This window comes from Alexandromys fortis, unplaced genomic scaffold (genome assembly GCF_014885135.2).
Source record: "Alexandromys fortis isolate MF-2015 unplaced genomic scaffold, M_Fortis_MF-2015_v1.1 scaffold_45, whole genome shotgun sequence".
NCBI lineage: Eukaryota > Metazoa > Chordata > Mammalia > Rodentia > Cricetidae > Alexandromys > Alexandromys fortis.
The window spans coordinates 10037096-10060466 of NW_026067926.1; the positions used below are offsets into that span (position 1 = coordinate 10037096).

Below are 23371 nucleotides of genomic sequence, written 5' to 3' on the forward strand. Positions count from 1 at the left end.
CCACTGAGTCATTGCATATAGAATTAAGAAACTTTAATTCCTTTAGAGGCTTGTTATATTAGAAAAATTGTTCCAAAGAAAGCAACAATCATGACATAGGCACATCTGGCTCTTGCAAATTATTCTTTATTAAGCTTTCATTTAATTACATGTGCTGAAAGGTCTGTTTTTGATTACTATAATTTTTTTTATTTGTCCATCTGAATGATAGTAATGCTGGAAATTATATACAAACCACCTGTTTTTTCTCTTCTACTAATATGGCTAAGTTTGAGCTCTTTTTTCTGTAGTTGATGAACTAGGAAGCTTTCTATATAGAAATCTGACCATCAAGGTACTGGCTTAATTTTGATTATAAGAGGAAAAGAAAATATTTGAATGATGATTTTAGGTACCAGCAGTGTTAAGACTATGATATCTGACTGTGGGTTAACCACGGCAAATTAACACATTGATTTATTACCACTTTCACACAAGTCCCAATACAGGGACAGTTAAGCATTAGATGTAGCAGCCTTTGAGTACAATAGAATGAGAGCTGGTAAAAGTTTGAGGGGCATGAGAAATTGATATTTGAGTTATAACTGCTATCAGAAAAGGGTGATATGCCATTGAAGGCAGAGATAGGAGGAGAATGGTCAACAAAATGACTGATTGAAATCAATAAAAGACGGCCCCTCAGCCTGATGCATGGTAAGGGTACTGAGTCCTCCCATCATTCATTAGCAGCATACAGCCCGAGCAAGGGACTGAAAGGTTGATCTCTTGAGAAGCTGTATTCATAGGTTTTATCTTGGAACATCAGTCCTAATAATAGTGGCATTCAAATGAATCTTCAAGCCAAGACGAGAATTTGAGGGTATCCCTTTAAGAACAAATAAAATGGCCCAGTGTAAGAGAAACAATATGTGAGTGTTGACACTTTGGATTCTCTAGGGGAAAAAGTCTACTTTCGACATCATAATTTTATAATGAAGCCTGCCATTCAGTAATTGTCCCCCTTAGCTAGACTTCCCAGTCAGCTCCTGGTGATGTCACTTATGTTAGTCAATGATCACCAGAGACTTTAGAAATCCTTCAGTGAGAAAGTGTTCAGGGGCTGGAGAGATGGCTCATTCATTAAAGGCTAGGTTCACAACCAAAAACTGTAAGAAAAAGAGCTCAAAAGATTAAAAGAAGAGAGAGAGAGAGAGAAGTGTAGAGATCAGAAAATAAACACAAATCCAAAACCATCATTATTATTACTCAACAGAATAGTGAGCAAGGTGCTGTAAAGAGAAGCAGTCAGAACAAAAAGGATCCTTAAAATAGAAGTCTTAGAATAAGCTGATGGAAATAATCTGTCATAGAGGAGAATAAAACATTTAAGAGTGTGAGATAGAAGGAAAAACTAAAACCAGAGGGTTCATGAGGATGTCAAACATTTATTAGTGTGAGTTGATGGGGAGCCTCAGAATGTTTCCTAGAGTCGAAGCATGTGGTTTTATACATTGGAAGAGCTAGGCTCCAGACCAGTGAGTTCAAAGTCAACAGGCAGACAGCCCTCAGGAGGAAATCTCTGTACTTGGTATACAGGAAAGAAGGGAATGGTGTCTCAAGTGAAAACTGATTTCATGCAAAGAATCTGAGATCAGAATGACATCAGACTTCCTTGGCAATAAGAGTAAAAGGATAGTAAGTCATTGTCCTTGGGATTCTGGGAATAATTTTTAACTTAGAATTCTGCATCAAGGGAATATAATAATAATAAGTTTCCTGAGTCCTTTGTTCCTAAAATACTAACCTCACGGGCACTTTTCTTAGGTATTTCCTGGAGGGTATGTACTATCGAAAATATGACAATTAACTAAGAAACAGGAAGCCATGACAGACAGAAAATGGAATCAAACATAGGAGAGACAAGGGGGAATTCTGTGTAACACTGGTCTAATGAAGAGCTGGAGCAAAAGTGTAGAGAATTCTAGAAGGCATCTCTAAGAGGTGGGAAATGTATACAGTGATTAGCCATATGTTCAACTGTATTGTATTGAGTTTTCTTGGTCTGGATTCCCCATGATAGTTATAGAAACCAGAAAGAGCTAAATGAGAGATAAAATGATAAACAATACAAATATTAAATCTAACAAAGAGCTAAAGAGAAGAGTTATTGCTGAATTTAATCCATATAATCCCAACTACTTGGGAGACTGAGACAGGCAGTTCCCAAGTCCAGGGTATGTCTGACTTTCAGAGTGAGTTTAAGTTTAGCCTGGACAACTTCGTGATGATAGCCTGTCTCAAAATAAAATATTGAAAGAAGTCTGGAGATATGGCTAAGTGGCATTACCTAGCAAGCCTGAGGACCTAGCTTCAATCCTAGTACCAGAGAGAGGGGGCTAGGAGAGGAGCATGAAATATAGTTCTTGGCATAGCTCAGCTATGAATAGTGCCAGAGTAGAATGAACAGTAAGACTGTCTTAGAATCTCTGACATTAACTCTGAGCTATTAGAGGGACACATGAAGGCATATATGGCTGGTGAGGTAGAAAGCTAAGCTTTCATCCTCCTGTGTGAGAACAGCATATAAACATATATAAATGAGGTGATAAGTAAGAAAAGTCAACCAAGTTGAAAAGGAATGGTCTCCTCAAAGTAGGAGTGCGGTGGGGAGGGCAGTGTGGGGAGGCCAAGGTGATCAGGTATGGTTGTAGAGGCTTTACCTTATTTAAGGTGACTATGTTGTTGTGATTTTCTTTTTATTTAAAGGCTTAAAGTAATATTGAATTTATTAAATAATGAATAACATTATTTTGATAAAAGTTAAAATTATCTAAAAGTGACATTGGCCCATATTTCAATCTTGAGTCTACATTCATCTAATTCAATATACTTAATGTTGATCATTTTAAGATGAATAGTATCAGATTGTCTGTTTACTTTGTCTCCAGAAGAGGAGCACTTGTAAGAGGGAGCAGAGGATGGATAAGATAGCAAGATAGCAAATACTTAGAAAGGACCCAAGAGACAGCAGTTGAAACAGAGGGAGATAAGCCCAGAGTCCCAATCCAAAGGAGAACCTGGGGAGACACCAGCTGAGCTGTTCTAGCCACAAAGGGGACACTAGGTTATCACCAGGAAAAGAAGCTTGATTTTTTTGTTTCTATGACTTCCAATCTGGCTATATCCTGTCAATGGTCGTTAAATACTGCCAAGAGAAAAGACTGAGAGGGAGGTGGCTGCTGGTGGACTCTAGGGGCTTAGGGGGCAGCACTGATCTTCAAGGATCTGCAACCCCAGAGAAGTATGGGAAGATCAAGGACACTCAAGGAAATTCGGTTCAGTTTCTTAGTTCACAAGTGGACACGCCAAATATTAAAGAACATTATATAGTGATTTCAGGCTCTTAGAAGGGATCTCATAGACTGCTGTGCCAAACTCCTTTTAATACAATTGAAGGAACTGAGTTCTCGAGAGACCAGTCTTGTCCCAGCCCATGGTGTCATTGCTGGAACACTTACAGTACCATGCTTCTCATTCTAGTCCTCTTTCTTTCTGAGTTACTTGATTTTTCTTATTTTCCTCTTTAAAAAAGTGAGAGAGGAATGCAGGGTTGTGAGAGATGCTATCTGGCAGCACGGTAAGTTTTCCTGAGCCTGTCCCAGCCGCGTTTAATGAGACCGATGGTCGCCTTCTCTGTTTTGCAGCAGCTCTATGCCGCTCAGCTGGCCAGCATGCAGGTGTCACCTGGAGCAAAGATGCCATCAACTCCACAGCCACCAAACACAGCAGGGGCGGTCTCACCTACTGGGATGAAAAATGAAAAGAGAGGGACCAGCCCTGTAACTCAAGTTAAGGTACTTGCTTTGCAGGATTATGGAAATGGTTTGGAAAATAGCTTTGTAAGAAAGGTTGTGAAGCGGGCTATGCTGGGAGTAAGCAGCCCTCTTTATGGGGAACGCCATGAGTGAGCATTGAGAAACAGGTGCTTGCCTTTTGATAACAATAGTGCTATATTGTGAGATCCTACCCTAACTCCAAAAACTCACTCCTCAAAAAAATCTCTCCCTTCAGAGTCTGGATTTCATTTTTTAGTGTTCACTGGCAGGAATGGCTGTGCTTTTATTGTCAGTCTTTGTCACAGACCTGCAACACTTATCCACATTCCTTAAACAGGTGGGGAGCCCACTCAGTGTATCAGAGTATGACCTAGGATTCCTGAGAGGATCAAAGGGGATCTAATGCTGGACTTGGCGTAGCTTTGTGGTGCTCTGTTCTTCAGAACTGGCTGCAAAGCGGTGCTGAGGAATATCAATTGCTGGTGGTGCTTTGGACCATGTCATGACGACAGGATAAATGGGCTTTCACAGTTACGGGTAGAGTGTTGATACATGTTTTCCTTAACTGATTTTTAGTGTCCTCAAACTGGTCCCCTGGGGGCGGGGGTACTTGGTGACAAGGGCTATGATCACACACTTCAAATCTGGTCCCTACACAGTACAAGTTGCTTGGGGGGGGGATTGTTTCTGCTTCCTACATTGAATTAATAAATTCACACAGTTTGGAGAAGCAGTTGCTGTATGTAAATTGACTGTGAACTTGGAGAGGTGTGCTAAGTGTGAATGCATGGTTGTAATTTTGAAGAAGTACTGCATGTAGGGAGTTTGGGCAGTTGTTGAATCTTCACACAGCAAACAGTTGAGAGCGGGTACTCTGCAGTCACTGAAGCCACTTGATTTTAGTAAATCGCAGATAGCAATATTGATATTTCAGAAAGTCTGCAAAAATAATGGACTCCAAGTATTGAAGACTAAACACATGAGCATCCTCCAGATGACCTATCTGTGTTCCATTCACAAATATGAACTTAAAGATTCTCTAGAGGAACAGGGTACAATTACACTTAATTGTTAGAAATCTTGAGCTGTCACAATAACACAGGAATTGTAAGTTTGTTGAAATAGATTGTTTTATATTCCAAAAACCTATTTGTGAATCCGAATCATAGCACAACAAACAGATCAACCCAAGGACTAAGTCTCTTCATAGTTGTCAGAGAAAGAGCATGTGAAATGCCAGCAACTCGGGATATTTGGGTATTAAATATTTTAACATGAAAAAGTCATTTTGTAATTTAAGTTGGCCAACTGGAACTGTACCAAACCAAGCCTTTACTGGATGAGTAAATGTTCCCTGGCTAAATTCAAGTTTCTATCTGCTTTTACCATTCCAGCTCTGTGGGCCAACAGATTTTATTACTCACTTGACCACATGCAAATGCTTAGGCATAAGAGTTCTGTATGGTTTGACTTGAGAGTATTTTATGTTAGTAACAAAGGAGCCATTTCTTATACTTCTTAGATCATATATTATTTATGTGAGCAGAAATATATAAACTAAGACATAAAGTGAGCATTTAAATTGAATATTCCTATTACTGAAGAACTTCTGGAAGTAAATTCAGTCTACTAACTGAGGAGATTTCTTCACCCAGATTCGTGGTGGTCCTCATTCTAGCCGTTTTCCCTCTATAGAGAATGGTCAAGCACGGTAGAGTGAAATATTGCAGGGCAATGTTTGCTGAAGGTAATGAGATAAACACAGGGTTTCCTCTGTTAGAAGTCTGTCAATGTAATCTGGGAGTTGATAATATTATGGGCCTTACATGAGGCCATATGTTCTCCATCATGTAATGAGCTTCTGTAAATGGTGGTGGGGATCCTCACAGTGGTCATGAAGGAGCGGAAGTAGTTTCATTGTGGGGATGGAAGTGTCTGGTTACATAGCTCCACAATGAGAAAGATCCAGAATTATTGAGCTGGACGGTGAGTATCACCTATCAGCTCTACATACAGCAAAAGCCTTTTCAACCTGGCAAGGCATTCTTTGTCCCTGCAGCCTTTCCCCTGAAAAACATTTTGTGTTGTCTTAGACTGGGTGGAGGGGTATATAATTAACCCTGTCAAAAATGTCTCAAAATTTCATGATCCTTACATAGAAAGAACATAAATGTTTTCTCAGATTACATATTTTAGACTGATGACATGGTCTTTGTCAATTTTTTCCAGCTTTTAGTAGAGTGATTTGCCTGCATCTTAGCCACCTCTAAGTTTTTTCTTATCTTATCTGCTAGCTCTATCATCCATGTCCATTTTGAGATTGGATTTTTTTCTTCTTTATTCATATTTTCATGTTTCTGTGTAAGCCCATTGTTATTAAATAGATGCTAAACATTTTGAATTCCTCAGTGTTGACTGTTAAAGTGTTTGCATCTTTTGAAATATCAGAAATCTATTCTGAGACAAAGAACCCCTGGATCCTCTTTGGATATACTTTTCATATTTGTTAGTCAGGTTCAGAACAACCAAGAATCTCAGGGTAGTATATTCCATCATGAGGCAGCAACTTCCTGGACACTTTACTTAATGCCCTGTATGTGCGTCAAGGGACCGTTGCACTGTGTTCTTGGGAGAGGAAGCCATTCGCAGTCCTTCATGAATGTGCAGTCATTTGCCTACTCTCTTCTTCACTCTCCCCACACTCAAGTTGCCTCCTCATACGCACTTACTGATGAGCCCTCAACTAAACCTGCAGTCCAATCTTTTGCAGCTTTGTAGCATTCTCTCTCTTTCTCTGCAGATCTGACCTTGTTGGTACCCTGCCTCAAAAGTTCTGCCTACATTAAAATTTATAACCTCTGAACTCTCAACTCAGGGAGGCTGCCAAGCTACCTGTACCATTTACCAACAACTCCTTCTCCATAGTAACGTGGACCAGTCTAGAATTCACTTATTTCAGAAATTGCTGTCCCAGGATCTTAGCATCGATGTCTGAAGAGCACTGCCTAATAATCAGATCCTGTCTGGAGGGTGGGTCTTTAACCTCAAAAGTAAACCCAATCCTGTCCCTCTAACATGATTATAATAGAGAGCATTTGACATTAATTGTGAGTTATAAGTAATAAGTTAGAGATACTAAAACTGAAAAAGGTGTTATAAACTCCATATTTTCAAGGAAATTGAAGAAAACATCAATAGAGTAAGACAAGGCACAGAAAACGTAACTAGTTGCCTACAAGTGATGAGTGCAGCACTTTAGATGGGATTAGTGGCAGTTTCTACACCTGTAGAAGGAAAAAAGCAGTGAGAGAGAAGTCACAGGACAGAACTCTGCAAGCTGGAACACAGGAAAGACGGAAGACAGGCCCGGAATGGCACGGGAAAGGGTTTGTCTAGTACGTGAAACTAGAGGAAAGAATTGAATTTATGTTTGAAGAAATAATAGCTGAACATTTCTTTAACTTGACAAAAACTCTAAACTCAGACATTTTGGAAGTTTAGCAAACCCCAAATGAAGGCAGCATAGAGAATATGAACCAAACAGCATATAAAGTGCTATGATTCCAATATTCATGAAAAAAGAGACTAGTTTAAATATCCTTTTGAATTAAGGGCAAAAAGAAGCAATTTAGTTTAGTACATCAGATAATGTTGACATTCATAGTGGATGTAATCTTGTTTCCCCAGAACATGTCCTATTCTAAATATAAAGTGCATTGCAACACAGATGGGACAGAGCACTTGTTTCATATTAATACCAAACAAACCAAAACAAACAACAACATAGACCATCACTACATTAATATACAAATGATTTTTCCTCTGCTCATTTGGTAGAAAGGGAGGTGGAGATTTGTAGTCCAGTGAATTAGACTCAAATTCTTTCCTCCCTCGATGGCCTTGGGAAGATGCTTTTCATTGTTTTGATTTTCACCTTCCGGGTTGTAAAGTCTGAGTAGTCTAGCCCATCCTCCTGGTGGCATTGGTGGCTGAGTGGGCTAATGCACTGAGGGGCCTGGTGTAATGCTTGGTGCACGGCCACCTCTGTGCATGGCCCTGTTCTCTGTCCCTGCTCTCCCTCTCGCCTTTCCTCCTCCAGTGCTGTTTTCTGGCACGTCTGTTGATTGACATCCCGTAGTATATGGCTATCTTTTTATAGATGGAGAAATAAAGCCTCAGTGAGGTCACATGTTAACCACGGGAGAGAATGTTCTGTTACCAGATGCCGTTGTGTATTTTCAATAATGTCATTGAAAGCAGGTTCTCTGTGCCCTCCCAGTGACAAAACAGAATCTGACATTTGCTGATGATTTTGCTTCAGAATGCAATAATGTAGATCTTAACATTGAACCTTTAAATCATATACTCATATCCATATTTCTGAAATGATTATTATCTGCAGCTCTTTGATGGTAGAATAAACGGGACAAAATGAAAACAAGTTGCTTAACTTTCAAGTCACTGGCTATCCTAGAGTTCCAAGCCAGAGATGGAAATACTGGGTTCATTGTGAAGGGATATGGTCTTAAAATAGACATTCCATAAATATATGTAGCAAAGATTGTAACAAGACATCACTTTAAACATGAAAAATAAATTGCATATAGCATAGCATGTAAAACATAATTATAATGTATGCTTGCTCTTCACAAAAATTAATTTTAAACATGAATAGAGACCAGAATATAAACCACAAGAGCACCCACACCCAGAAAGCCACATAGAAGCCTGTGGTGTGGCATGGGACTCTGAGGGCAGGGGCCCTGGAGAGCAAAAGAAGACTCTCCATGTTTCCATTCTAAAGTACTTGCAATTGTTTGATTTAAAATATATATTAAAAATTAGCTGCAGGGACTATTTATAGTCACAGGAACTTTTCTAAGAGACAAACACAAAAGCACTACAGAGCTACTGAAATTTTAAATAATTCTTTGTAAATGCCCTAGGTTAATTTAGATCCCTGAAAACACATTAGGAAATTAAGCTGTAATGTGAGCTAATTCAGATTTTAATTTGGCAAAAAGAATGATCCAACTACACAGTTAATGTAAATAGAAGCATAACACAGGGAAATTAATGAGGTTGCTTCCGATGAATCTTCAAGGAGGTAGATAATTAGCTTCTTTTGTTATTGTTGTAGGAGAACGTGGCATTGTCTCGGAGGTGTAAAATAACTGTGGCTTACTAAGTGATAATGTGCTTCATTTGTCTTTTTTAAAATAATTATTTATGTTAAACTCTTGTAGGATGAAACAACAGCCCAGCCGCTGAATCTCTCATCGCGGCCTAAGACAGCAGAGCCTGTGAAGTCCCCAACATCTCCCACCCAGAGCCTCTTCCCAGCCAGCAAAACCAGCCCTGTCAACCTTCCGAACAAGAGCAGCGTCCCCAGCCCCATTGGAGGGAGCCTGGGGAGAGGATCCTCTCTAGGTAAATGGGAAAGTCCACTTCAGGAAGGGACCGGTGACCTAGAACAGAAGCACACTGGCCAGGATGCCTTGCCCTTGGGCCCTGTGTGCTCTTTGGGAAGGATAGTGGTATTCTTTCCACCGAACCAGAACCCAACTTGGTATCTTGGGTGACTAGAACTTTTGAAAAATGTCTCAAATCCTGCTAGGATCCATTTTTTTGAGATGATAATGGATCCCGGCCATTAGACAAGTAAGGAGGTAGTCTTAATTTTATCAAGACTTAATTTTGCCTAAAAGTAATTCTGTAAGGACATCAAGAACTGGCTTCATTCAGGAAGCCATGTAACAAGGTGCCTTTTCCTTCTTGCTTTTTCAAGACTCTCTAGAGGTTTTCACATGGCTGTTTGAAATTGTGGAGCAAAAGCATGGGTTTTACAACAGGACATGCCTCAACCAAAAAACCTTCACTGGCTGGTGTTGTGGCTCTGGACTTTAGTATTTCCTAAACCCTACACCTACATGGGGAATAGTATTGTGTAGGCCAGAAGAGAATAGTCTGCCTGACAAGGGTCTTGCAGTGTCCAGCACATTGGAGCTCTATTTTGAAAGACTAGGATAGGTGAATCCCAACACATTCATGTTCTTGGGTAGAATGAAGCAATAGGCAAGAAAACATTTGTCAGCAGGAACAAACCAAATGCATTAAGGATGTCATTACCGGACTCTTCTTGTCCCTTGCTTTCCAAATAAAGGCAGTGAGATTCAAAGAGGTTGGGAATTCGACCCACCATTTCTTTACCACGTTCCCCTCCTTGTGTAATCTAATCATGGAGCCTCTTGCTTATTATAATTGGATATGGTGATGTGTGGGTAGACCCACTACAACTCTTTTTATCTAGTCTTTCCGCTTTATTTAATTTCACTTGACTTTACAAGTTAGGCAACTTAGTTCTTACTGGTAGAATGCCTGAGCTCCAGACCTGGGCTGTGAAATAGCAGAATCAGGACAGATACCCAGATTCTGCTGCTCTCAGGAAGCTCTCAGGTCGAGGTGTGCTCGACTGGGCTGAGGGTGAGATGTGGTGCCCTCTCTGACACTTGGGGCGTTAGGATAGGATGTGAGCAACAGCCTGTTCTGACTTCCAGTCAGGCTTGCCGCATAGGAGCCACAGCTTTTCACTCCCGGCCAGGGAAGCTCAGTGAGAAGAGAAGAGGTGCATGCCTGGACCATTGCTGCCAACTGCTTCTTTTGGCTGGCCTATTGGGAGTAGGGAGATGAGAACAAAGAAAGTCAACAGAGGAAAACTAGCCTGCCTCTTGAAGTGGCCCTTGTGCAGTGCACTTCCACATTCTGTCTGGAAGGCACTTGTTCCTGGGCTGCTCATCTGCAGGGAGGGAAGGAGCTCGTTGCTCCTGTCAGCAGCAGAGAAGCCGTCTTAGGTTGGTGGGGGGAGGGGGGGTGCAGAGTGAAAGCGGCTGCTGCTAGGGCAGTCTCTGCACAGAATATTGCACGAAGGTGGCCCTTTTATCCAGAAAACTCAATATCCTATAAAGGAACTGACTTTAAAAACATTTCCATAGACAGTTTCTGGAACTTCACAAATCACACAGATATGCACATGTGTTCTGCATACAAGGTGTGTGGCATGAACTTGATTGTAGTGTAGTTTCCCTGTTCCTCTGTCTGTGTGAGGTGTCTGCATCTATGCATACATGCCTGTCACACCCATGTGTGAGGAAATAGGAAGGACCTTACACAAGTAGATAATGTCAAATACACAACAGCTGAAATCTAACAGTAATCAAATAATTGGCCTCTTTTGTCTAAAAATGGAAAAACTGATTCAAAGTATTCAATTAAGCTGAGTAAAGCACAAGGCATAGAGGAAAATTAGTTTCTATTCCTTTTTTCCCCTCTGGGTTACATGGAATATAATGGAAGAAAATGTTTATTCTTAGTTGATTTGAGGGTTTGTGCTCATGTGAAAGCCATTGCCACACATACTGCTTCGCTGTATGTCAGGACTGGGGGTGGGAGCAGTGGGTGTCCGAGCTAGGGATGGGGCAGCGTTGCCATCCTCTCGGTAAACAACCAAGGCAGCGCGAGAAGAAGAATGCTTCATTAACCAGCCGGCTCTGGGAGAAAGGAGCGCGTGGTGTGCTCCTTCCCACCCCCTCGCTTCTGCGATGGACACAAAACACACACATACAGATGTCACCATAGCGCCCGTGTACCCTCACAGGTCTCATCCTGTTAGCTTTCAAACTGTTCCCCTCCACATAACACACCAAATACAAGAGTGTCGAGACAGAGATCCCAGCCATCTCTCTGCCTTCTCCCCTCCATGTTCCTCCCCCACCTATCAGGAAAGATTGTACACAAAGAATAGACACATAGAAAGCTAGGAAGAAGATGTAGGAGCACTGATAACTGGAGGCACAAGTGGCAAATACTTCCCCTGTGCATACAAGATTAGAATTTAGGACCAGTCATCTGTGAGAGGGTGCGGGACAGTCCTCCAGCCTGGAGTGCCAGGGTACTTCCATGGCCTAGCTGCACCTGAGCCAATACAGCTTGCTTCACTAGGCTTTCTGTGCTCTAACTAGCGTTGTAGTTTTCTTAAAAACAAATGTGCCCCCTCCTTGTCCAGAGAATACAGCTTTCCCCTGGGGAGTGGGTCACAGTCAGCACTCGAGGGACTGTCCCCACACACCTCTAATAACGCACCCTATGTATGCAGATATCCTGTCCAGTCTCAACTCTCCTGCCCTGTTTGGGGACCAGGACACAGTGATGAAAGCCATTCAGGAGGCTCGGAAGATGCGAGAGCAGATCCAGCGGGAGCAGCAACAGCAGCCACACGGGGTCGATGGGAAACTGTCTTCCATGAACAATATGGGGCTGAACAACTGCAGGAATGAGAAGGTAACCCTACATCCCTCCCCACTCCATAGCAGGCCCATGGGGTCACTCTCATCTCTCTTTAGGCTCCTGGCTCTTACCAGTGATCTGGGTTTCCAGCTGGAGGGCCACCTTGTCATTTACTCAGGTCTGCTCTGTGTCACATGCTCACATTACTGCTGGCTGGCGCTTAGGTTGCCTCCCAGGTACTCAACCTACCTGCCTGTTGGTGCCTCTCTGTCCCAGGCTGCACTATTTAGGGACTTTCTTACAAAGACTGTAAATTGTATAGTTGGAGTGAGAATAGAATGTAACAATATTTAAAAGGATACACAGTAACGGTTAAGTGAATTGTGGCTCACCATTAAATTTAATGTTATGCTTCCTATCCAAAAGTAAAAAAAACAAAACAAGCAAATTTCAAACTGCAATTGATTTTCATCATTTTGATTCAGCAAAAAAAATTTATCAGGTGCTTGTTCTGGGATAGATGCATACAGAAGTAAGGAAGTCTGGAGTGAATGCCGGAACTAAACAGCATACACACCAGTAGGGGACAGAGACTGTGGAGAAGGCTGTGTCAGTACATGGCTGGGAACCAAAGGGAAATAAAAGCAAGTTAAAGGGAAGAAACTAGCTTAGGGCGGTTATTTCAGAAGTGGCAATACGGACTGTCTGGATATGACTCAGGATAGAGACCTGAATGAAGTCATGGTGCGGCTGCAGGAGGATCAGAGTGGAGGCACTCCAGACAGGTAGAGCTATGCAAGCACGGGCCAGTGTGGCCAGAAAGTCACAAGAAAGGGGATAGCTGAGAACATGAGGTAGAAGTCACGGCCTGGGCAAAGCACGTTCGACCTGGTGGACTCTGAGAAGCCTCTTCATTTCATCCCACACTGGACCTCTCCAGTGTGTGAATGAGATTTGATTGACACACAGAAAGACCATTTGGCCTCCTGAAGAAGAGTGGGAAAGGGGGACTTGGAGGAGTGCACCTGGCAGGACAGCTCATCCATTCCTTTTATACACAGATACTTGCCCGGCACTAAACTGTGAGAAAATACTTATTTATTTATGTTTAAATATGGGGCTATTGGAGAGGGACAGATGAATATTGTAATAGACAATAGTAGTAGCTGTTAATAAAATGTTAAAAACACTTACATGTGTTTATTTAGTGAACTAAAACTGCAGGCTGCTGGGCTCAGGCCAGGAGTCTCCCCTTTGTTTCAGTCCTGGCTAACTGTAGTGAGGACACGGTGGCAGAGTGTGCACAGTAAGATAAAAGCTTGTGGTTTCCGCAGTTCCCCACAGGGCTTTTCTATTTGCTCTTGAAGAAGCTGGGAGGTGTGCAGTGCTATTTGTGTTCTTGTGTGGCAGGACCGTCTGGAAGCACAGGTGTAATCCTTTCCTAAGTGACTACACACTGGCTTGCCTAGAGAAGCAGGGACTTAGGCTGTGTGGCTCTGGAGGCCAGTCTGCAGGCGAGGTGTTTCAGCCATGCTCTCTGCAACTCTCAAGGAGGGCCAAGCCTTCTAATTGTTACAAGAACCCTGGCTTACTTCTGCCTTCTCCCGATTACCTCCTGTCTTTTCTACTTGCCTTCTGTCTGTGTGTCTGCTACCTAACCCATCTAATCTGTTGTGACCTTACTCTAACTATAGAGTTATAGTTAGCCATCTATAGAACTCTATTTCAAAACAAGCTCAAATTCACAATTGCACAAAGTTAAGACTTTTCTGTTAAGGATACAATGTGACCCATTACAAGATCTGCACAACTATAGCTCATTTCCAAGCTTTTGACCATACTGCTGTACTCTTGGGCCATACTAGGAGACTAGGGGTGCAGGGTAGGTTGGGGTTGGTAATAGGATGGAACACTCTAAGACTCATATGGACAGAGAGAGATGTCTTCCCAAAGCCAAGTAAAGATGTGATTTTCCCTCCATTCCCCTGTCCTATGACTGCCATTAGCATCCTGTAGGATGTGGAACATCATATATAAACGTAGGTGCACACACATACCTATAGGGTAGTAAATAAAAAATTAATGTCTTACACTATATGTAGTTATTTACTATTATCATTTGGAGCCAAAGGTCAAAAGTGGACACTGATTCCAAAGGTTAATTTTTATTTCCCATTGACTTTTCTCAATTCATTTGTGAGGATGGAAGAAATCTGAAGCTAAAAATGAAAAAAAAAAAAAACCTTTATTTTTCCCATAGAAGGCATGAGAGAAAAAGCGAGAAGTAAGGTTGACTTTGAACACATTGGTAAATTATAATCTAACCTACATTATATTGAAGAGAACTGAGTCCCTGAAGGTAAGCTGCAAAGTGGTTTCTACAGAACAGGAAGCTGTGGCTTCCTAGTTGAGGGAGTTGTTGTGTCAGTAGATACAGTTCCTGGGGTTGGATGTGAGACACGGAAAAGCCCATGCTCTTTAGGAATGCTGTATATGCTTATCAGCTCTTCTCAGAGGATCTCGAGCCTCCTGAACAAGATCGCTGTTTGAGGTGATTGGCATGGGTGTGTGGGCCTTGTTGGAAGATCTCTGTATTTGCCAGGCTAGCTGGGCTAGTTGCAGTTAGAGGAATGTATGGAGAGCAGTACTTCAGAGCCCCGTGAGGGAGGCAGCTTCAGTTCTTACCATGCAGAGCTCCATCCTAAAGTTGTGACTTCCCTTCCTTAAGAACACCGCCATTTCTTCTCACTTTTTCTTCCAAGTCAAAGGTTAAGTATATAATATGCAGTCAGACTAAGAAGTCAATTGGGACAAATCCAGTTTGCTATTTGGCTTCAAAATTGCCCAGCTTTGAATTGCTGCCCCAGTTTTCCTTAACTATAAAGACCTGTAAACTGTAAGTTAGACATGGTCATTTGTTTCTGGACCCCATGTCACAGTTTTAGGTAAGTTTCATAGCATTGCTATCACAGCCTTATCATTTATTAAGCACACTTCTCTCTTTTACTTAAACCTTCTTTACAGAAGAACATAGCACACACCTGAGTTCCCTGGGAAGCGGGCTACCCACTGGATGTTAGTGGCAGGGGTGTTGTGTGGGTACTCTCCAAAATCGGCATCTGTAGAAGGGACAGGGAAAAGCAGGTCTGGGTGAGGAAATGGTGCACTGTGCCTCCACCAGCAACCCCTTCACAAGCTTCAGGACCCATCGTTAGTGAAAATTGCTCCAAATTTCAAGAGGGACATTAGTTTTGCATACTCATGCCAATCAGTACTTGGATAAAAAATGCTACCCTGAAAAGTGGACTTGATCTTTTCTTTGGTGACTGTCTTTAGCTGAAGCAAGGCCAAACAGGAGAGAGAGAACCTTCCAGTGCTGAAGGGGATGGGGAAGCACATCCCAGTGTCAACCATTGTCTGTTACGTTCATCACACTAGGTGTGAGTAAACAGACTCTGTATATATAACCACTGTGGGCTAGTGAACAGACCCAGACACAGGAAAGCTGTGTTTTATCACACACACAGGCTCATGTGTGTCCATATGAATATATATTTACCCATGATCTGTTTCACTTTATTGAGCAAATCTTTATTTTGCCACTTTAGTATGAAACATCACTGACTTGATGGGCCAGAACGACGCCAGTGGAGATGCTCTGGGTGGCTGTTGCAGGGTGTGCAGGGTCTGCTAAATACTTAGATTGTGTGGACAATAGACTGTGACAGCACCTCAGGGTCTGTCATCTGTGCCCTCATCTCCATAGGCCTCTGCACACACACTGTGAGTGTCCTGCCAGCAGAAGGCGGAGTCTCATCCGTCAGTTAGCTTTTCCCACCAAGAACACCAGCCGGCCGCATCTGTGCTGGAGCACCAGTGCAATTAGATCATATGATCATATTATGGTGAATTCCTTACCACATTGTATTGTTCTGACAATTTTAAGTATTTTTGTCATGACAATCCACCACAGAATTTCAGTCACACTACTTATAAATGTCATGGAGCTAAGCTCAGGGCATCTGACTAAGAGAGAGGTGAGTCAGGGTAGCCTTCTTCATGAATGGTTTGTGGTATGTTTGACGTGTGTGTGTGTGTGTGTGTGTGCGTGTGTGAGTGTGTGTGTGTGTATACTCAGTGGTTGGATACAAAATTCATGTCAGGTCACAGATCTCAGAAGTGGGCAGAATGCGCAGGCATACAGATGTGGCCTTGGCCATCACTCCCTCAGGGAATCACTTGAGAAAGATCCTGACCCTCGGGAGATGTCCAAATGAGCACAGTGGCAAAGGACCACACTCACTGTCTGAAGTACAGTGGCTGCAACTGGAGCTGCAGTGTGGGCAGGTGGAGCTTTCTGCTAGAGACTTTGCTCTGCCGGTTCACAGTGCCGGGTCTGCCAAAATCAGAGCACACCAGACATCAGCCGCCACCACCAAAACACAAGGGGATTGGAGTCAGCATTCCATCCATCTGGTGCCATGACTACTGGTGACAGAGGAGAAGTGTCCCTAGTGAAAGGAAGGGGCTTACTGACTGTCAGTGACTTACAGCAGAAAGAGTTAAGTGTTGGTGTTCCTCATCCAGGTTACTCTTTCCACAGAGAGAACAGTATCAGATTTAGTTAGCAACTTTCTATGATACTTTAAGCCCTGGGCATATGAAACAACTTTTGCCCTGACCGTCTCAAACCTTTGATGGAATAGGGAAAAGCTATATATAGTGCAAAGCCCATGAACTTCCTGCTTTCCGTACAGATGCTGCTTTCTGTCTCCACGATGCCTTGTTCCTGTTACTCTGGATTCATAATGGAAGGTTGAGTGGTGTGGACATAGAGACAGAAGTGGCTAGGTGAGGCCACAAATAGATGAGAGAGAGCCTAGCTCTTAGTGTGGACTCACCATGGGTCTCTGTTCTGTCCGTGGTGTTCTGTCTGTCTTACCTAGGTATGTCACCTTACTTTTGTGAGTTTCAATGATCAGGGCTATGAGATGAAGGTGGGACTCATTTCCCTGGAAGGCTGTTTGAGGATGAGTCTAACAATCATCTCATGTGGAAAATGTTCTTTTGGTATTGGCTTCTCTCTCACTTTAAACCCGTGTGCCAACTCTGTGCTCATTTAGTTGTCCCTCTCTTTGATAAGCTCCAGTAGAAAGGGCGGGACTACTGTGTCTTGGGGGCCACAGTGTCTAAAGAACATAGTGAAGGCTGCAAAGACTCTAACAGGAAGCTGCTCACAAATTCACCTGTGCATTTTGCTTTTCTGTTTTCAAAGGAACTTTAAGGTTTTAAATGGTGTTTATTGTTTCTATCGGATGTGTGTACATGATGGTGTGAACGTGTGTGCCACACGTGGAGTCAGTTCTCTCCTGCCTTAATGTGGCTTCTGGAGATTGTGCTCAGATCTCAGGCAGGCTGCCAAGTGTCTTTACCCTCTGAGCCATGTCACTGACCCTTGGGGAACTTTCACGTACTAGTGACCTGCTAGAATCTGGGTGTAGCCAACAAGATAATATTCAGATATTATTTGTTGTTGGTACGGAGCTTTTTTATCTTCTGATTTAATGTACTTTAATACATACTTTCTTTTTAAATCTGCCTTGTGTTTGATAGCAACAATCATTACTCATATTCAAATGGTATGTTTTTCCTAGTCAAGTAAAATAGAACAATGATAAGCTCCTCACTGAGGCACATGGTACATGTGTTGTTAGTTATTTCAAAGCCACTGTTGCGTTTTTACAAGTGTGGATCCTTGGTCCTCACCTGGCTTTGCAAACTCAGAACATCCACACCACAGTGACATAAAGAGTCGCCTCTCCCTGGGAAAGAAACACACGAAGGAGACTGCTTCTGATGCTCAGTTGCCACAACTTCTCATCATTTCTATAGCTGATTCAGATATTTACTGCTGCATGACAGGATAAGTGTAATCAGAAGATCAATACTGAGAGCAAGCTATTTGGCAAACTGTGGAATGACTGAACTCCTTATACAGACCAATGGGTGCTTACTGTTTTAAATCAAGTGCACACAGAACCAGTTAATGGGGATTATTGTCTTTGCAATTGACTGGCATGCTCTGTTGCAGTATTTCCTCAGTCAGTCTGCTCCCAAGAAAATACACTATGGAGGAATGTAGAGCACAGTGGAGACTTAACAGGAAGGGACAGAGGCCATAGGTGTCGTTGTTTGCAAAGCAGAACAGCAGTCAGTTCAAAAGATACTGTACAATACTTTCACAACATGACAAACAATGCTTAAATAGTGCTTTATGCTCCAAAAATACTATTTATAACATACCGATCTGTTCAAAGATCTGCTGGTCCTGTTTCACAGGTGAGGAAGCAAAGATCAGCTAAGACCACTCTTCCCATCATGCCTTCTCTCCATCTTTGCATTTGTTCCCCATGTCTCCAGAAGTAGATGGGCTGTTTCACTTAGAATCTAAGTCGAGGTGTATATTGAAGTTTCAAACATACGTTTTAATGAACACATCACTATTGTGACTGTGGGCAGCTACCTGAACACGTGTTTCTGTATTATCTCTGAGATAAACAGCTATAGTTATACTTGCATTGGTGTTTTCAAAACATAATATGTACAGAGGTGGTATAAAATTAGAAGAGAGTAATGAGGGTTTGTTAATGCTCCGTTTTGCACTTGAACCAGTAGCACTGGGCAACTCCGTGGTGCTGTGTGTAGGCTCTGGCTGAATGCAACCATTGCCTTCTTTCTTTCCTGTTGTCAGGGCTACTTCATTGGTTGCCTAGCTATTGGTTTAAGGCTTAATTCATAAAAAAAGAAAAGAAAGAAAAAAGAAAGAAAGGAAGGAAAAGAAAAACCAACAACTTACTTGGTTCTGATTTTGTTTCCTCTGCGCTCTCACTAGGAAGAATGGGGGGAATAGTTATGGACTTATGATTCAAAATGCTTTTTAAGGACAAGAGGTGAGGCTGTGCAGCAGAAATGAAGCTTTTAGTTTTGTTTATAAATATTTAGGTCAAAATACCAAATCCAGTTACCACTTCTCCCAGTGAACATGTTAAGATTCTACACAGTCAGGTAGTAGCTTTGTACTCATCTTCTGGAAGATTTATTGTCTGCACAGTGTGTAAAACATACGTATTAATTAAAGCCCTCACCAGTGCAGGCACTCTGCAAGCCCCCATCTGTCCAGGTCTAGTCTTTCTACTAGCTGTTTTCAGCTCTTGGGCTTTCAAGGCCCTTCTACACTCCTAAAAATTACTAAAGACCTCAGAGACTTTGAATGTGTGTGAGCTAGATTACATGGATGATAACAACTAATATCCATCATATTAGATATACAAACTGGAGCATTAGGATATTTCTTTGCTTAAAATAATCACAGATCAATTAGATATTACTATAAGTACCATTTTGAGTGGTAGCTATGCATTTTAAAGCAAAATTACAATGTGAATGTCTTTGCTTTTAATTTTTACAGACTCCTTTAGTGACTAATTCATTTTGGAAATAGCCAGTCTCTCTTTTCTGCTTTGTCATTAAAATTATATCCTAGACATATAATATTTTGAGCGCAATTGTTTGTACAATAGAGAAAGGTACCTAAATGGAAAAATAATACCTTAGTTTTACTGTGGAAAGCATTTTGGCTCATTGGGCCACGCTCCTAAAAGGTCTATAAATTTTCAGGGCAGGGGTTATATGCTATTCTAGATAGTATCATACACATATCTGCATTAATGTTTGAATTGTATGCACCTTAATTTTAAAACATCTTCCACTCAAACATCATATGTATTTAGAAATAAGTAGAGTTTTGGGGTTGAATTCTCTTGGAGTTAAAGGGCAAAAACTGTTAACCAAACTGTGTAACTTGTATTTATAACTTGTCTGAATGTAGAAAAAAATCATTATGAGTGATTTGCTGAGATACATACCATAAAGTAAGGAATAAGAAGTATGGGGTAAGGAGATAGTGTGGAAAAGAAACAACTGGTGAGAAACTAAGGTTCATAGGTAGAGTGAGATGAAGTCATGTAGCTGTGGAAAAATAAGCACACAAATTTTTGATATTCATATTTGCTTAATTGGTAATGAGGGGGTCACGACCCAGTTCTGAGCTTCCTGGTAAACAGGCAAAATGGGAATGTGTTATAAGAGCCCCGGTGTGCCTGTCTATTGTATAAGTAAAATTGCTTCTCAGGAGAATGGTTGTCATGTTTTTAAAAGGTTAATAACACTTTGAATATAAAGTGAGATTCTGTTTAAAACACAACCTTGGGAATGCTGCATAATCTCCAACCTGTTTCCTGTTCTAACCAAGCCCCTGGAGATGCTACAGAAGGCTCCTGGGGATCACAACCTTGCCAGAGAAGCAGCACCTGTCACTTGCCTAGGTGCCTCTGGACCCTGGAACCTGCACTCTCAGCTCTCTGTTTCTAAGCCTTAGGCCTTTCTTGAGACCTGGCTGTCTCAGTTCATGTGACCTATTCGGGGATCTTTACCTTGTGAACTGGGGACCTTGTGTCTGCCTTGTCTTGAGAGACCTATTACAAATGCCATTACAGAATTGGAAGTTCACTCTGTTTTTTTCTCCCCTGGTAATGATAGCTTTTCTCTTCAGAGGCATAAATTAGGAGCCTTTTCATCTTTACAGAAGTAAAAATTTACATTCTGTGTTCTCTTAACCAAAGTAGTGCTACTCAGCACTTCTCTAACCTATCGCTCTGTGAGGACAGTTATGTTGTACAGACCAGTTAGTACAGACTCTCACTTTATAGATGAGGAAACGGAGGCAGAAAGAATGGGGGCAATTGCCTGCTTTAAAATACAAGGTATTAGAGAATGGTACAAAACCCCACATCCCTGGCATTCAGGCCATGGTGTATTCCATATCCCAGGACAATGTCCAAGTCCTAAGGTAACAATGTTGGTGACTCTGGAGTTTACATAGTACTGACTTCAGTGTAGACCTTCTCTGTTACACGTTATAATCCCTGCAATAGTGAGCCATGCACATATAATATATTGTCCACACACATATATAATATATGATATATATGTTATATAATACCTTATTAGAGTTAAGGTCAAAGGAGACATTTGTCTCCTGGGTATGTTCAGTACACAGTAAGCGCTTGGTAGCATATGGAATGATTTACCTTGATGCCAATAACAATTTTTGTACATACATTTTATGACATTTTAGTTCTCAGTAGTTCACACTTGTCAAAGGTTTACATAAGCCTTTCTCACGTTAGGCAGATGAGTAGCACTAGTCTCTTTCTGGCAGTTGCAGTTTTGAAAATAATGGGAATGTCAGAGTTTTGTTAGGAAACATTTTTCTTGTTTATCCATTACAATCTGTCCTCACAACCCTCTTATAAATTTTTTTCCATTGTTCCCCTTTGCCGGTAAAGATGAGGTTCCAAGAGCACAAATTATTGGACAGCGTGCTTACAGGGAGCACTGAAAGTGAAGCCCTTCACACTCTACTCATGGCTTCATAGCCTGCATCTTCTCCCACAGTGTCAGTCTCTGACATGTGTCCTAGTGAACCCAAAACTCTGTGTGTGTGTGTGTGTGCTGATATGCACACGAGGCTGCTTTATGATGGAATATGATATCTGTCTGTGTTCATCTCTGATTTTGTTCTACTCTCTTGATGTTTGTGGCTGTTGCTGTTTTGGTTGTTTTTGTGTTCAGTTGGTCTCAGTTCTGCCTCTTTAGACTATGTGAGCATTGTACAGTGGATGTGATCTTCTTTCCATACTGGATTCCCTCTCAGCATTGTCTTGAATCTGCTTGTCCCAAATGTACCTTCAGGAGCTCTCTGGCAGAGGTTCACTTTTAGCTAAGATCCAGTTTGTAATCTTGACATTTGCAACTAAGATTAGAATTTCCCAAAGTACTGTCTTCCTGCTATGGAGAGAAACGCTTGCTTTTATTTTTGGTACAACCCTGATTTGCCCTTTATGTCTTTTTATAAATGAAGTCAACAGCACTGGCTTTGAAGAAACACAAAGAGTGTCTTGTGACGTGCATTACCCACTAGCCCTAGTTCATATATCTTCTTGACTGTCAGTCCCCAGAAACTCCCAAAGAGATCATTCGAATTTGTTCTATTATGGAGAATCAGCACAGTTTTTATGAAAAAGTAAAACATTAAGTTTGGGATCCTCTTATATATGTTGATAGTAAACTTTCAACATTAAAATCAGTTTTCATCTTTCCACCTCCAAAATAGAAACAAATTTAAAGAAATAATTTCATGTATTCATGGTTTTAAAAGTTGCAGTGGCATATCAAGAACTTCCTAGGATTGGGGATGCGGTTCTGTGGTACAGATTTGACTGTCATACATAGGACCCTGGTTTTCCATTATAGGAAAAAGGGGATAGGGCCTTTTTGTTCTTCTAAGAGTATGAATTCCCTAAATTAGTAACGCCCCTGAAAAGGAGGTTGGAAGCAGATTTAGTCTTTTGTATTCTAGACCAGTGATGTAGCTGACGTAGTATGATATCCTCAGGTCTAGTCAAGGGTCTAGTCAAGCATCATTAGTGGAAGAAGAAACAAAACTCTTTTAAATAAGTCACAGCAAGGTCAGAGTCGCTGCTTCAGCCTAATGACTGCTCCGTTCACTTCAACCACATGGCCTTGCAGCTTGGGACACCTGTGGCCTGTTACTTTTGAGTGCCTTTGTTCACTCACTGGGAAGGCAGAAATGATAATATACACGGCTGTGGGCAGAGGCAGTAACATAGTAAGTGTGAAGTAATGCAGGTGGAAGTAAAGCTTCTGGCTTCCATGGTTTCCAGCAGGAGGGCATCACGAGAGTTGGGCAGGAAGAGCGTCTCATCTGATGGGCAAGTTTGTGCACAGGCTTGGCTCGTCCCTCTCCGCCCTGATGGAAATGCACTTGTGTTTAGGAGACAAGATAGATCAGACCCATGTGCCACTTGCAGGACACCCATTAGCTAGGGGCTTGAGGCACTGCTGACCAAGGGGAAGAGTGGTCTAGAGAACAGTAAGCACTTGCAGTGCTCCATAGAAAGACTTAGGAGAAACATCCAGATGAGGTCCCCAGCACAGCGTCCTCCGGGCACCCTGACATTTGTCTTCTCATCTGGGCTGGGATGGAGACCATACTCCAGGGTTCCTGTGACAGGGGGTCTTGAATATCTGGGGAGAGAATGAGTGAATGGTTGTGATTAAGAGAGGGAGGGGGAGGGGAAGGAGACAGAGAGAGACAGAGGAGAAAGGAGGGAGATGGAGGAAAGAGAGAA

At 41.9% G+C, this 23371-nt stretch overlaps 1 protein-coding gene across 13 annotated transcripts in view; it reads left to right on the forward strand.

The window, feature by feature from the left end:
* The window catches only part of Sox6 (SRY-box transcription factor 6), a 550414-nt gene that overhangs the window by 463375 nt on the left and 63668 nt on the right, over positions 1 to 23371 (forward strand). For 11 of the 13 annotated variants that reach the window (XM_050143185.1, XM_050143186.1, XM_050143179.1 and 8 more), the window contains 3 exons: positions 3684 to 3833; positions 9062 to 9245; positions 11968 to 12152. In XM_050143185.1, coding sequence (XP_049999142.1) covers positions 3684 to 3833; positions 9062 to 9245; positions 11968 to 12152 — 519 coding nt within the window. The remainder of the gene's footprint in view (positions 1 to 3683; positions 3834 to 9061; positions 9246 to 11967; positions 12153 to 23371) is intronic. The other 2 variants (XM_050143189.1, XM_050143190.1) reach the window with 1 other exon arrangement.